Here is a 14,367-nt window from a genome sequence, read left to right on the forward strand (position 1 = left end):
AACTTTAGGTGAGTGTATTCAGTGAGACATTTGTCCTGCTGAATATCTGGGACAAGTTATCCGGCTAACTTTAGGCGAGTGTATTCAGTGAGACATTTATCCTGCTGAATATCTGGGATACGTTATCCAGGTAACTTTAGGGTAACTTTAGATGAGTGTATTCGGTGAGACATTTATCCTGCTGAATATCTGGGATAAGTTATCCGGGTAACTTTAGGTGAGTGTATTCAGTGAGACATTTATCCTGCTGAATATCTGGGATAAGTTATCTGGGTAACTTTAGGTGAGTGTATTCAGTGAGACATTTATCCTGCTGAATATCTGGGATAAGTTATCTGGGTAACTTTAGGTGAGTGTATTCAGTGAGTCATTTATCCTGCTGAATATCTGGGAAAAGTTATCCGGGTAACTTTAGGTGAGTGTATTCAGTGAGACATTTATCCTGCTGAATATCTAGGATAAGTTATCCGGGTAACTTTACGTGAGTGTATTCAGTGAGACATTTATCCTGCTGAATATCTGGGATAAGTTATCAGGCTAACTTTAGATGAGTGTATTCAGTGAGACATTTATCCTGCTGAATATCTGGGATAAGTTATCCGGGTAACTTTAGGTGAGTGTATTCAGTGAGACATTTATCCTGCTGAATATCTGGGATAAGTTATCCGGGTAACTTTAGGTGAGTGTATTCAGTGAGACATTTATCCTGCTGAATATCTGGGACAAGTTATCCGGCTAACTGTAGCCAGATATCTTTTCCACTTGCTGGCTTACTGCTCCCTTCCCTGATGTTTACAAACATGAGTTGGAAGATCACGCCCTCCACCCCCACCCTACCCCCTTGTTTTTTACATTTAAGTTTCAGCTTTTTTCCATCCCTCCCCCAGGAGCAAGCCATTAATCTGCTGCCAGTGCTTCCAGCACTGCTCTGGCAGGAGAAGGTTTCTGCTTCCAGCACAGCAGCCACCTGGCAGGGGCGTGGATACCATGGCGGGCAGGGAGTGTGGGAAGCAAGGCACCTTTTAAATTGTTTTTATTTTTAAGTGGCAGGTTCTGCAGCCACCTACGGCCAAATGACTTTAAAGCCTAACCAGTTATATTCTAACACAGCCGGTTAGGCTTTATACTTATGCAGCTACAGATAGCTGGGTCACTTTAGGTGAGGGTATTCAGCTGAATATGTGGGACAGGTTATCCAGATAAACCATCCCCTTGCTCGCTTACTGAATATGGACCTCTAAAAGGTCTAACCTTATCTAGAAAACTTAGCCGGTTACAACTAAAAACCAGCTAAGTTAGCTGCGTAAGTCTCTTCTTTATCCAACTAAATTATAGCCAAAAAATGATTGAGCCAGCTATAATTTAGCTGTATAACTTGTGAGTGATTCGCTTAAATGGCTTTGCATACTGTAACAAAAGGCAGTATTCAATGCAGAAAAGAGAGGTGCGAACACCATCCCTGGCCTCACCCCCTTCCATTTCTCACACCAGCACCCTGCCTCCTCCCTCCCGCGCCCCAGCACACAACAGGAAACCAGTTTGGGCAACAGTGTCCTTTAGGGACATATAAAATACATTTTATTACCCATGTTAAATCTCTACATTGTAGCTGAATTTCTAACCACTGTCATCATGAAAGAACACAGCTAAACCTTGTATTCTGACACAGAGATAACCGACCATTGTTGGGTTTTCTTGTCCGTATCCGCACACACGTGCGCACACACATAATTCACGTTCATGTATACGTGTGCATGTATATAGGGTGCCCAGTAAGAGTCTTCACACCCTTGTACATTTTTCACATCCTGCTTTCTAAAAAGAAAATACAAATCAAAATGCATTGAAGCAGGAATTTGTTTCACCGATCCTCATAACGTCTGTACTTTCATCACGAGGGAATTATAGAAATGTTTGAAAACCAATTAAGAAGAATGAACCAAAAAGTCTTAACTGCACAAGTCTTCACAGCTTTTGTCATAGGAAACCCAAATTAGCTCAGAGTCAAAAAATCTGCCTTAGCAAGGCCCCTGATCAGTTAAACAGAGCCCACCAGCGTCCAATCACAGCAGCCGAGCTGATTTAAATGCTCCCAGATGAAGACTCAAGCCGCCCCTGTGGAATGAAGTGAATTTGAAGCAAATGTCATAACATGCCAAGCAAGCAAGAACTGCAGGATAATGTTATTTCAAAGGTGCAGACCGAGGGAAGGCTACAAGAATATTTCTGTCTGTCTGAATATCCCTCTGGGCACTGTCAGGACCATCACTGTAAAGCAGAAGACGCTGCCACGGACAGGCCACACCTTCAAAGTTAGTAGCCGTGGGTTAAGGAAATGGGTGGAAGTTCACTGTGAGACCAAAAATTACTTTAAATGGAACAGAAGAGTAGGAATATGCACAGCCAAAAATTTCAGGTTTTCTGGGGCCAGGTTCATTTCGCTTGAAACGAAAAACAGGCTCATTTGTCCCATTTTCATTTCAAACAAATGCACATCTCTTATTAAACAGCTCTGTGGCTGTCACTGGAAGACTAGAGAAAATGTCTCTTCAACAATTTCAACTTACTGCACAAACATGGCCTCTATGGGAGCGTGGCAAGATGGAAGCCAGTGCTAAAGAAAAGCCACGTGATGCAGAGAAAGACTCGGGGGACACTGCACGCATGTGGGAGAAGGTTTTGCGCTAAGTGATATGTGTGGCATAAAACAAGCAGCACACAACCCTGCTACCATCCTCCCTACAGTAAAGCATGGTGGTGGCAGCATTAGGTTACCAGGAGGCTTTGCAGCAGTGGGACCAGGAAGGATGGATCCTGGAGGAAGACCTGTTCCAGTCGGTCCGGGACTAGGGAGAAGATTTTCCTTTCAGCAGGACAATGGATCCTAGGCACAAGGCGAAAGTAACTATGGTTCGACTCAGCCTGAAGGAAGCGAATGTCCTCGAGTGACCCAGTCAAAGCCCACACTTGAATCCAAAAGAAAATCTGCGGCAAAGACTGTAGTGCACAGAAAGTCCCCAGCCGATCTGAAACAGCCTGAGCTCTTCCGCCAGGAAGAAAGAGCTAAACTACTGCACCATCCCCGCTGTGTAAAATTAATAAACGACTCAGGGCTGATATTGCTACACAAGGGGTTCCCCCCAAGGATTGAGTCAAGTGGTGTGAGGACTTATGCAATCAAGACTTGTTGTTATTTTATTCTTTATTACTTTTGAAATATTTCTATAATCTATTCATTCATGATTAAAGTGTGGAGTATGATGTGTAGATCACTGAAACAAACGCTTACTTTAATGCATTTTGATTGGTATTTTTCAGACAGCAGAATGTGAAAAACGTACAAGGAGTGAAGACTTTTATAAGGCACAGATATATATATATATATATGTATATATGTATATATGCATGCACACACACACACATATATACATACATATATATGTGCTCAATAGTTACTGGATGGAAAGAAGGAAAATCTAAATTTAGAATTTTTTTTGGTATGTTTTCTATTTTCGTATTCAATAAAAAATAAAAATTTTGTTTGTAGGATGCAGCCTGTCTCTGAAGGAACGCTGGGCAGCCCAGTAGTGGCTCTCAGACTGGTGGATGGAAGCTGCAGGTGTCCCTCGGTGTAGTGACATGTCACAGGGAGAACAGCTCACAGGAGTACAGGCCCCGCAGCAGCTTACGCTCGGCGCAGTGAGAAGAGTTCAGACTGCTGGACTGAAGCTACATGCATTCTCGTTGCTGTGACTTATCACAGGAAGAGCAGTCTAGGGCAGTTCAAGGACTGGTGGAAGGGAAATGCATGTGTCCTCGGTGCAGTGATGTCATCGAGAGCTCGGGGCAGCCCTGGTGGTGGCCCTCAGGGTGGAACATAGCTCAGAAGTCGTTGCGGCCCTCGGACTGGTAGGAGCACGTGTCCTTGCTTTAGGTCTGTCCCGATGGAGTGACAGGGACCGGTGCTCCCAGAGTGTTTGGAGAAGAGATGATTGGTGATCCAGCAAGGCTGCCAATAGGCTGGGAGGCCGACATGGATGTGATGCCTGTGAGAAAGAGAGACACAAGTAACAGAAAGCCTGGAGGTAGAGGGCATTAACCTAGCAAAGCTCCAAACAATTCAGGAGACAGAACTGTGACATTTCTGCAGAGGGCAAGGAAAGGAAGGGTCTAAGTTCTGGATTTTAGCCTGAACACGTATATGCCCAACGGCAGACATGACCACTGACCAATGCTCTTCCCCTCTCCCAACACAGCCCCAGAACTGCTGCATTCTTCCTGCACCGTGTGGGGGCCGTGCACTGTCCTAACTCCGTGCAAGACTTTGAGAGCAGCTCGGGAGCCTGGGCACTGCGTCCATACGGCTCACAGGCTCTGAGGGGAGAGGGGGGGGGGGGGGGAACGTGCCTTCTCATCAGGGCTTCTGTATTTTCAGATGAGCCCACCATGGCCTTTATCTGTTATCATATTTTACATTTGTATGAGCTTAAGAAAAACGGGCTTTACAGCTTCAGCATGCCTGAACTACTGAAATGAGTATTAAATGCAAGATAATTTTGCAATGGATGAGAACCACTGACGATATGTTTTCTGATTAGAAGATGTGGGAATATACCAAAGAAACCATTTAAAATATTTTAGTAACTTGAGTGCAAACAGACAAATCTGAAAATGTTCTACAGTATTTATGTGGGAAGGTTATCAGTTACCCATAATATCTCGTTTGCAATTTAGGTGTTTTTCTAGACCTGGCCTTATCAATGCATTACCACATTAGGTCTGCTTTTTTTTAAGTTGTGGATATTACCCAGACGAAAGCCCTTACTGGATCCTACTTCTTTCCATACAATACTGCAAATTTTTATTTTCCCCACATTAGACTACTGTAATTCCCTTTTCATTCATTTAACACCAATTCTACTCTATTTGGGCTTTAAAAACTGCAGAATTCTGTTGCCCGTGTATTAATAGGCATGAGCCATGAGACCATACGACCCCTGTGCTACCAGTGGCGCGGGAAATATTAGGTCACGCTATTAAGCAGCGTTGGTTACCTGTAACAGGTGTTCTCAGAGGACAGCAGGGCGTTAGTCCTCACACTTGGGTGACATCAACAGATGGAGCCCCAACACGGAAATCTTACGTCAAAGTTTCTAGAACTTTGACTTGCCACACTGGGCATGCCCAGTGTGCCCTAGATCACGTGGGGTCCCTCTTGAGTCTTATAACGCAGAATCATATTTGAATCAAAAAATAGGAGAAACCCAATTCCATGGGGTGGCGGATGGGTTTCATGAGGGCTAACACCTATTACAGGTAAGCAACGCTGCTTTCTCCAAGGACAAGCAGGATGTTAGTCCTCACACACAGATGAATCCGTAGCTATAGGCTGCTCTCCAACATAAAAGGGGACCAACAGATATTAACCAGGTGCCAACGGGCCCATGAACAACAGTGCTGTTGGTAACAGAGGGGGAGACAGCCTGAACCCTAATAATGGGCACTAGGCGGGAGAGAGTTGGGTTCTACACCTCAAACAGATTTCGAAGGACAGATTGGCCAAACTACTGTTGCATCAGCCATCCCTATCCAAGCAATAGTGAGATGTGAATGTGTGGAGAGAACTCCATGTCGCAGCCTTGCAAATCTCCTACATGGGAACTGCTCACAAGTGGGCTGACGCTGCCATGGCTCAGACAGAATGAGTATTGACATGACGCCCAAGATGCAGTCCTGTCTGGGCATAATATAAGGATATGCAATCTACTAGCCAATTCGATAGTGTCTGTTTGGCAATGACAATGCCTAACTTATTCCTATCAAAAAGAAAAAAAGTTGGGTGGATTGTCTATGGGTTTCTGTCCGCTCCAGATGGAAGGCTAAGGCTTGCTTGCAATCTAAGCTACACAGGGCTTGTTTGCCTTGGTGCAAATGAGGCCTGAGAAAGAATACTGGCAGGACGATGGACTGATTAAGATGGAAATCAGTCACCACCTTAGGCAGAAACTTAGGGTGCGTACGCAAGACCACCCTGTCATTATAAAAGTTACTGTAAGGTGGATGAATCACTAAGAACTGGAGCTCACTGACCACCACCAAAATTTTGTCCTTCCAGGTCAGGGTACTTCAGATCTCAGGTATGCAGCAGCTCAAAAGGAGCTTTCATCATCTGAGCTCACACAGCAGGAGGGTTTAGGGGAGGCTTCAATTGAAGCAGGCCCCGCATAAAGGGTAGATTTTCAAATAGCGCGATTTGGCGTACTTTTGTTGGCGCATCAGGCGCAAACAAAAGTACGCTGGATTTTAGTAGATACGCGCGTACCCGCGCGTATCCGCTAAAATCTGGGATCGGCACGCGCGCAAGGCTATCGATTCTGTATAGCCGGCGCGCGCCGAGCCGCACAGCCTACCTCCATTCCCTCCGAGGCCGCTCCGAAATCGGAGCGGCCTCGGAGGGAACTTTCTTTTGCCCTCCCCTCACCTTCCCCTACCTAACCCACCCGCCCGGCCCTGTCTAAACCGCCCCTTTACCTTTGTCGGGGGATTTACGCCTCCCGGAGGGAGACGTAAATCCCCGCGCGCCAGCGGGCAGCTAGCGCGCCGGGACGCGACCTTGGGGTGGGTCCGGAGGGCGCGGCCACGCCCCGGACCGCAACCACGCCCCCGGGCCCGCCCCTGAAACGCTACGTCCCGCCCCGAAAACGCCGCGCGGATCGGGCCCGCCCCCTCGACACGCCCCCCTCGGAAAACCCCGGGACTTAAGCGAGTCCCGGGGTCTGCGCGCGCCGGTAGGCCTATTGAACATAGGCGCACCAGCGCGCAGGGCCCTGCTCGCGTAAATCCGCCCGGATTTACGCGAGCAGGGCTCTTAAAATCCGCCCCAAAATGTATAAGAACATAAGAAAATGCCATACTGGGTCAGACCAAGGGTCCATCAAGCCCAGCATCCTGTTTCCAACAGTGGCCAATCCAGGCCATAAGAACCTGACAATTACCCAAAAACTAAGTCTATTCCATGTAACCATTGCTAATGGCAGTGGCTATTCTCTAAGTGAACTTAATAGCAGGTAATGGACTTCTCCTCCAAGAACTTATCCAATCCTTTTTTAAACACAGCTACACTAACTGCACTAACCACATCCTCTGGCAACAAATTCCAGAGTTTAATTGTGCATTGAGTAAAAAAGAACTTTCTCCGATTAGTTTTAAATGTGCCCCATGCTAACTTCATGGAGTGCCCCCTAGTCTTTCTACTATCCGAAAGAGTAAATAACCGATTCACATCTACCCGTTCTAGACCTCTCATGATTTTAAACACCTCTATCATATCCCCCTCAGTCGTCTCTTCTCCAAGCTGAAAAGTCCTAACCTCTTTAGTCTTTCCTCATAGGGGAGTTGTTCCATTCCCCTTATCATTTTGGTAGCCCTTCTCTGTACCTTCCCCATCGCAATTATATCTTTTTTGAGATGTGGTGACCAGAACTGTACACAGTATTCAAGGTGCGGTCTCACCATGGAGCGATACAGAGGCATTATGACATTTTCCGTTTTATTCACCATTCCCTTTCTAATAATTCCCAACATTGTTTGCTTTTTTGACTGCCGCAGCACAATGAGCCGACGATTTCAATGTATTATCCACTATGACACCTAGATCTCTTTCTTGGGTTGTAGCACCTAATATGGACCCAACATTGTGTAATTATAGCGTGGGTTATTTTTCCCTATATGCATCACCTTGCACTTATCCACATTAAATTTCTTCTGCCATTTTGATGCCCAATTTTCCAGTCTCAGAAGGTCCTCCTGCAATGTATCACAATCTGCTTGTGATTTAACTACTCTGAACAATTTTGTGTCATCTGCAAATTTGATTATCTCACTCGTCGTATTTCTTTCCAGATCATTTATAAATATATTGAAAAGTAAGGGTCCCAATACAGATCCCTGAGGCACTCCACTGTCCACTCCCTTCCACTGAGAAAATTGTCCATTTAATCCTACTCTCTGTTTCCTGTCTTTTAGCCAGTTTGCAATCCATGAAAGGACATCACCACCTATCCCATGAATTTTTACTTTTCCTAGAAGCCTCTCATGAGGAACTTTGTCAAACGCCTTCTGAAAATCCAAGTATACTACATCTACCGGTTCACCTTTATCCACATGTTGCTTAACTTCTTCAAAAAAGTGAAGCAGATTTGTTAGGCAAGACTTGCCCTGGGTAAAGCCATGCTGACTTTGTTCCATTAAACCATGTCTTTCTATATGTTCTGTGATTTTGATGTTTAGAACACTTTCCACCATTTTTCCTGGCACTGAAGTCAGGCTAACCGGTCTGTAGTTTCCCGGATCGCCCCTGGAGCCCTTTTTAAATATTGGGGTTACATTTGCTATCCTCCAGTCTTCAGGTACAATGGATGATTTTAATGATAAGTTACAAATTTTTACTAAAAGGTCTGAAATTTCATTTTTTAGTTCCTTCAGAACTCTGGGGTGTATACCATCCGGTCCAGGTGATTTACTACTCTTCAGTTTGTCAATCAGGTCTACCACATATTCTAGGTTCACCGTGATTTGATTCAGTCCATCTGAATCATTACCCATGAAAACCTTCTCCATTACGGGTACCTCCCCAATATCCTCTTCAATAAACACCGAAGCAAAGAAATAATTTAATCTTTCCGCAATGGCCTTATCTTCTCTAAGTGCCCCTTTAACCCCTCGATCATCTAACGGTCCAACTGACTCCCTCACAGGCTTTCTGCTTTGGATATATTTTAAAAAGTTTTTACTGTGAGTTTTTGCCTCTACGGCCAACTTCTTTTCAAATTCTCTCTTAGCCTGTCTTATCAATGTCTTACATTTAACTTGCCAACGTTTATGCTTTATCCTACGTTCTTCTGTTGGATCTTTCTTCCAATTTTTGAATGAAGATCTTTTGGCTAAAATAGCTTCTTTCACCTCCCCTTTTAACCATGCCGGTAATTGTTTTGCCTTCTTTCCACCTTTCTTAATGTGTATAACTATAGCCCATACGGAGATGGTCGTACCAACTACACCATGGCGGTATGCGCCAATTGCATTCAGATGAACTCTAACAGAGTTGGCTTTCAAGCCAACCTCCGATAGGTGTAGAAGGTAATCAAGCAGTTTTTGTGTGGGGAAGGAGAATGAATTTAGGGTCTTCTGTTCACACCACACAGAAAATCTCCTCCACTTCAGTCCATAGGACTTTCTAGTGGAAGGCTTTCTAGAAGTCACCAGGACCCAAGAAACATCCTCTGAGAGATTGCGTGGTTGCAGGATTAACCTCTCAACATCCAGGCTGTGAGTGACAAGGCCTGGAGATTGGAATGTCGCAACCTGCCTCGATCTTGCAAGACGAGATCTGGGGAAGTCTCCGGATGGACAACTCCCGTAGAAGTGGAAATCAGACCTGTCTTGGCCAATTAGAGGCTATGAGGATCATAGTCTCCTCGTCCTCGCGAAGCTTCAAGAAAGTTTTTGCTACTAAGGGAATCGGAGAATATGCTTACAAGATGCCCTTGACCCAATGTTGGGCAAGGGCATCTGAGGCTGGTTTGCTGTCTGTCCTGTACAGGAAGCAGAACAGAGGCACCTTTCTGTTGCAAGGGAACATGAGGAGGTCCACGTCTGGGCTTCCCCAGAGGCGGAATATCTGATTCGCAAACCCCTGGTTCAGGAACCACTCATGTGGTATGAGGGCACAACTTTGTCTGCTACCATGTTGTCCAGCCCAGCCAGGTACATGGCCCTGAGCACCATCCTATGGGACAGGGCCCATGACCAGATCTGATCTCTCAAAGCCCATTGTGCATACCTTATCACCCAGAGCTCCAGGAAACTGATTTGATAATAAGTTTCCTGGGCAGACCAGAGACCCAAGGTGCTGAGCCCAGGGTGGACACATCCGTGGTTAGGACATCTGAGTAGGTTAACTTCGGAAAAAGATCCCCCATTCCAGATTTGAAAGTAACCGCCACCAGGACAGAGTCACGGAGGAGCAAGGTGACTCAGATGCAATCCTGGAGGTTCTGCGTGGCCTGGTGCCACTGCGACCTCAAAGTCCATTGGGCCCTGCTTATGTTTAATCGTGCAAGGGAGTGACATGCACGGTTGCAGTCATATGGCCCAACAACCTCAACATGTGCCATGGTGACACCTGCTGGCTCTGCTGAATCTCCTCCACGATGATCGTCAAAGTGACCGCCCTTTCATGAGGCAGGAAGGGCTTGGCCTGAGCTGTGTCTAGCAGGGCTCCTATGACGTTCAATTGAAGTGATGGGCTGAGATGGGACTTCAGATAGTTGATGATGAACTCTAGTGACTCCAACACCCAGATGGTTAAGCGCATGGACTTGACGGCCCCTGCCTGAAATGTGTTCTTGACCGGCCAATTATCCAGATAAGGGAAAACATGCACCCCTAGCCTGCGGAGGTGCGTCACCACCACGGCCAGGCATTTTGTGAAGACCCGTGGAGCTGATGCTAGCTCAAACGGCAACACCCGATACTGCAAGTGCTGTTTTCCCACCACAAATCGAAGATACCTCCGGTGACTTGGGAAGTACTCGATGTCAGCGTATGGGTCTTTTAGATCAAGGGAGCATAGCCAGTCCCCTTTTGGTAAAAGAGGGATCAAGGTTTGACAAATCTTTTTTGTCAAATCTAGGCCCTTATGTCTAGGATGGGGCGGAGTCCTCCTGTTTTCTTTGGAGTCAGGATGTACCTCTTTGCCCTGGTGGAAAAGACTCGATCACTCTGGCTGTTAAGAGGAAGGAGAGCTCCGTTAGTAGTACCTCCTGGTGTGCTACTGGCCCCCAAAATGGGCTCGGAGGGCAATTTGATGGGACATTCAACAGGTTCAATCAGTATCATTGGCGGATGATGGAAAGAACTCACTGGTTATATCGGGCCACTGGTTTGCAAATAACCGCAGCCTGCTCCCAACTGGCAATCTATCATCCCAGGTATGGGCAACTGGACTATGCTTCCTATGACTCAGTCAAAGCCCCGTCCCTAGAGTTGACTGAAGCATTGGCTGGGCTTTGGGGCTCTCTGCTATCTGGAATGGCCACAGGAGCCCTGATGCTGTTGACGTGAACGAGGGAGTGGATTACAGTACTTCTTCTGGTGAAGGAAAGACTTCTTCTGCCCCAATATTGCTGACCTTCTAGCTAAGGATGACGGGTCCGGAGTGCTGGCGGAACGTTGTTGGAGGGTTTCATGGTGGGCCCAGAGCTGGGCCACCGCATCCCTCACTCTTTCTCCGAAGAGATTTTCCCCAGTACATGGCAGGTTAGCAAGTCTTTCCTATACCTCTGGTCAGAGATCCGAGGCCCGCAGCCATGCCATTCTGCGGGCACCAATTCCTGCTGCAGAGACCCTCGATGCCGTCTCAAAAACATCATAGGTCGCTCGGACCTCATGCTTTCTGCACTCCCAGCTCTTGTATACTAGCAACACGAGTGTGTCCTGTTGCTGCTGGCAGCTGCTTGGCCACCTCCTGCACCTGCTTACAGATTTCCCATGAGTACTGGCTCATGTAGAGTTGGTAAGAAGCTATGTGGGCAATGAGCATGGCCTCCTGGAAAACCTCTCCCCCAAGAGTGTCCATCGCTCTGGGATCCTTCCCCGGAGGCACTGAGGAATGGGTCCAAGACCACGTGGCTCTCTTGAGAGAGAATTTGACTATCGCTGATTGGTGAGGAAGCTGTCACTTATCAAATCCGGAAGCCTTCTGGACGAGGTAAACCCCATCAGCCTTCTTATTCACGGGAAGCTCTGTGAGGGAGTGTTCCCATACCCTCAGCAGTAACTCCTTAACGATATCATGCACTGGGAGCACCATGATCTCCTTAGGAGGCTCCACAAACTGGAGGATTTTAAGCATTTTGTGCCTAGCATCCTCCTAATAACAACATAAGATTATGTCATATTGGGTCAGACCAAGGGTCCATCAAGCCCAGTATCCTGTTTCCAACAGTGGCCAATCCAATTCACAAGTACCTGGCAAGTCCCCAAACATTAGACAGATCACAAGCTACTATTGCTTATTAATTACCATCATAGCAGGTTATGGATTTATCCTCTAGGAACTTATCCAAACCTTTTTTAAACCCAGTTACACTATTTGCTGTAACCACATCCTCTGGCAATGAATTCCATAGCTTAACTATGCATTGAGTGAAATGGGATGGCCTCCACCATTGCCCTCACAAACCCTGTGAAGGTTAAGTTCTGAGAAGGAGACGGGTCTGAGGGGAGACCCTCAGAGCCATTGGAGGACGACTCTGTGGTGTCATCCTCTCAGGGGTCATAGGGGCCTTCATGCGGCCCTAGGCACTCGGTCTTCATCCAGAGGTGCAGACCACCGGCGAAGCTGGATGAGAGAGCTGCAGGCCTCGCCGTCTCAGCCCGCCTGGATGAAGCTTCTTCCTCTGAGGAACCAGCAATGACCACTGTATCAAGCAGGGTGGGGGGCTACGGTGACCCTACGGGCACAGACGCTGGCCGGAAACCAATGCTAGCCGGGTCGGTAACATGCCAATAAGCACATGGAGCTTCTCCAATAGTGGCTCTAAGATGACGGTACTGGTTCCGGTGCCGTTGGTGCCACAGGACCAATGCATTGTATCGCCTACTTGACCGCCAATTGGACTCGCCGATCTAGCTCCTCCTTGAACATTGCCAATGCCAACATCGACTGGGAGGAAGGAGGAGTGGCCAGATCCTCCTAAGAACCGAAAGGAGGATCGGTGACTGGCATCAGGACCAGTGGAGACTGTCGTGGTCTCCCAGCACCAATGGAGAACTGGTGCTCCTTGCCATGGAGTCACTTCAGGGGCATCACAGCATAAGCTGGTGTATCTCCATGCCTGACACAATGTATCGATGGGGACCAATACCGATGCTTCTTTGGTTTTCCTCGATGCTCAGTATGGTCTTTCCTCAGTGCCAAGGCTAATGAAGAGGAACCCAACATCCCCGGCCTGGAGGAGCCCAATGGTGGCTGGTCTCTGGCGCCCCTATCAGCCGACGGCATAGACAATGCCACAATGTAGATGGCTTGATGTCCATCGGTGAGGCTCCAAGGTCTATTGATGCCGATGCTGCCGATGCAGATGGCTCAATAGGAAAATTAGTTCTTACCTGATAATTTTCGTTCCTGTAGTACCACGGATCAGTCCAGACTCCTGGGTTTTGTCTCCCCTCTAGCAGGTGGAGACAGAGATGTTTTTAAAATAAACTCCGCCTTACCTAGGATAGTGCCACCTACAGTCTGGCAGTATTACTTAATGTCAAAGCAGTATACTTCAGAACTACGAGAACTATGTAAAAGAACTTCATAACTAGACCCCAAATAACTCGGGTCACCAAACCCCACCCGGGAGCAACGAGAAGCCCAAACCGGATAGCGTTTTCTGCAAAAAATGACAATAGAAGAAATAAGGAATGAGCAGACTCTCTCGAACATTCATGTATTGCCTGGGCGGGATTCTGGACTGATCCGTGGTACTACAGGAACGAAAATTATCAGGTAAGAACTAATTTTCCTTTCCCTGTACGTACCCGGATCAGTCCAGACTCCTGGGATGTACCAGAGCTACCTACTTGGGGTGGGATCTGGAGAGGCCCACTCGCAGCACACCTGCTCCAAATTCTGCGGACCCCTGTGCGTGCATGTCCAACTGGTAATGCCGCGCAAAAGGTATGAATAGACTTCCACGTAGCCACCCAAAAAATCTCCTGTGGCGACACCAAGTGACATTCCGCCCAGGAAGCCACCTGAGAACGAGTAGAGTAAGCCCTAAGGGCCAGAGGAAGAGGTTTACCACGCAGTAAATAGGACGAGTTAATGGCCTCCTTCAACCAGTGAGCAATGGTAGTCTTAGAGGCCATCTTATCGCGCTTGGGACCACTCCACAGGGCAAAGAGATGATCCGTCAGCCGAAACTCATTGGTGACCTCCAAATACCGTAATAAGGCTCTGCGAATGTCCAGCCTATGTAAATCGCCAGACAACAGATCCAACCGATCTATGCCCGAGAAAGCCGGAATCTCCACAGCTTGGTAAACATGAAAAGCCGAGACCACTTTCGGTACAAAGGAAGGCACCGTTCGTAACGAAACCCCCAAATACGAAATAACGGCTCCCGACATGAAAGAGCTTGGAGCTCCAAGACTCTATGAGTCGACGTAATGGCCACCAGAAAGATAACTTTCAAAGTAAGGTCCTTCAAGGTTATCCTCTTCAGAGGCTCAAAGGGAGCTGAAACTAGAGCTTTTAGCACCAAGTTCAAATTCCAAGGTGGACAAGGAGGTCGCACTGGAGGTTGCAAATGC

At 47.2% G+C, this 14,367-nt stretch overlaps 1 protein-coding gene across 2 annotated transcripts in view; it reads right to left on the reverse strand.

The window, feature by feature from the left end:
* Window positions 1–1,538: 1,538 nt before the first annotated feature.
* LOC115085822 (casein kinase II subunit alpha-like) overlaps window positions 1,539–14,367 on the reverse strand; it is a 134,933-nt gene continuing 122,104 nt past the window's right edge. For both annotated transcript variants that reach the window (XM_029592290.1, XM_029592289.1), the window contains exon 12: window positions 1,539–4,046. In XM_029592290.1, the coding sequence (XP_029448150.1) occupies window positions 3,931–4,046 (116 nt within the window). In that variant the 3' untranslated portion in view covers window positions 1,539–3,930. The remainder of the gene's footprint in view (window positions 4,047–14,367) is intronic.

Source organism: Rhinatrema bivittatum, chromosome 2, assembly GCF_901001135.1.
Source record: "Rhinatrema bivittatum chromosome 2, aRhiBiv1.1, whole genome shotgun sequence".
In the NCBI taxonomy this organism is placed as follows: domain Eukaryota; kingdom Metazoa; phylum Chordata; class Amphibia; order Gymnophiona; family Rhinatrematidae; genus Rhinatrema; species Rhinatrema bivittatum.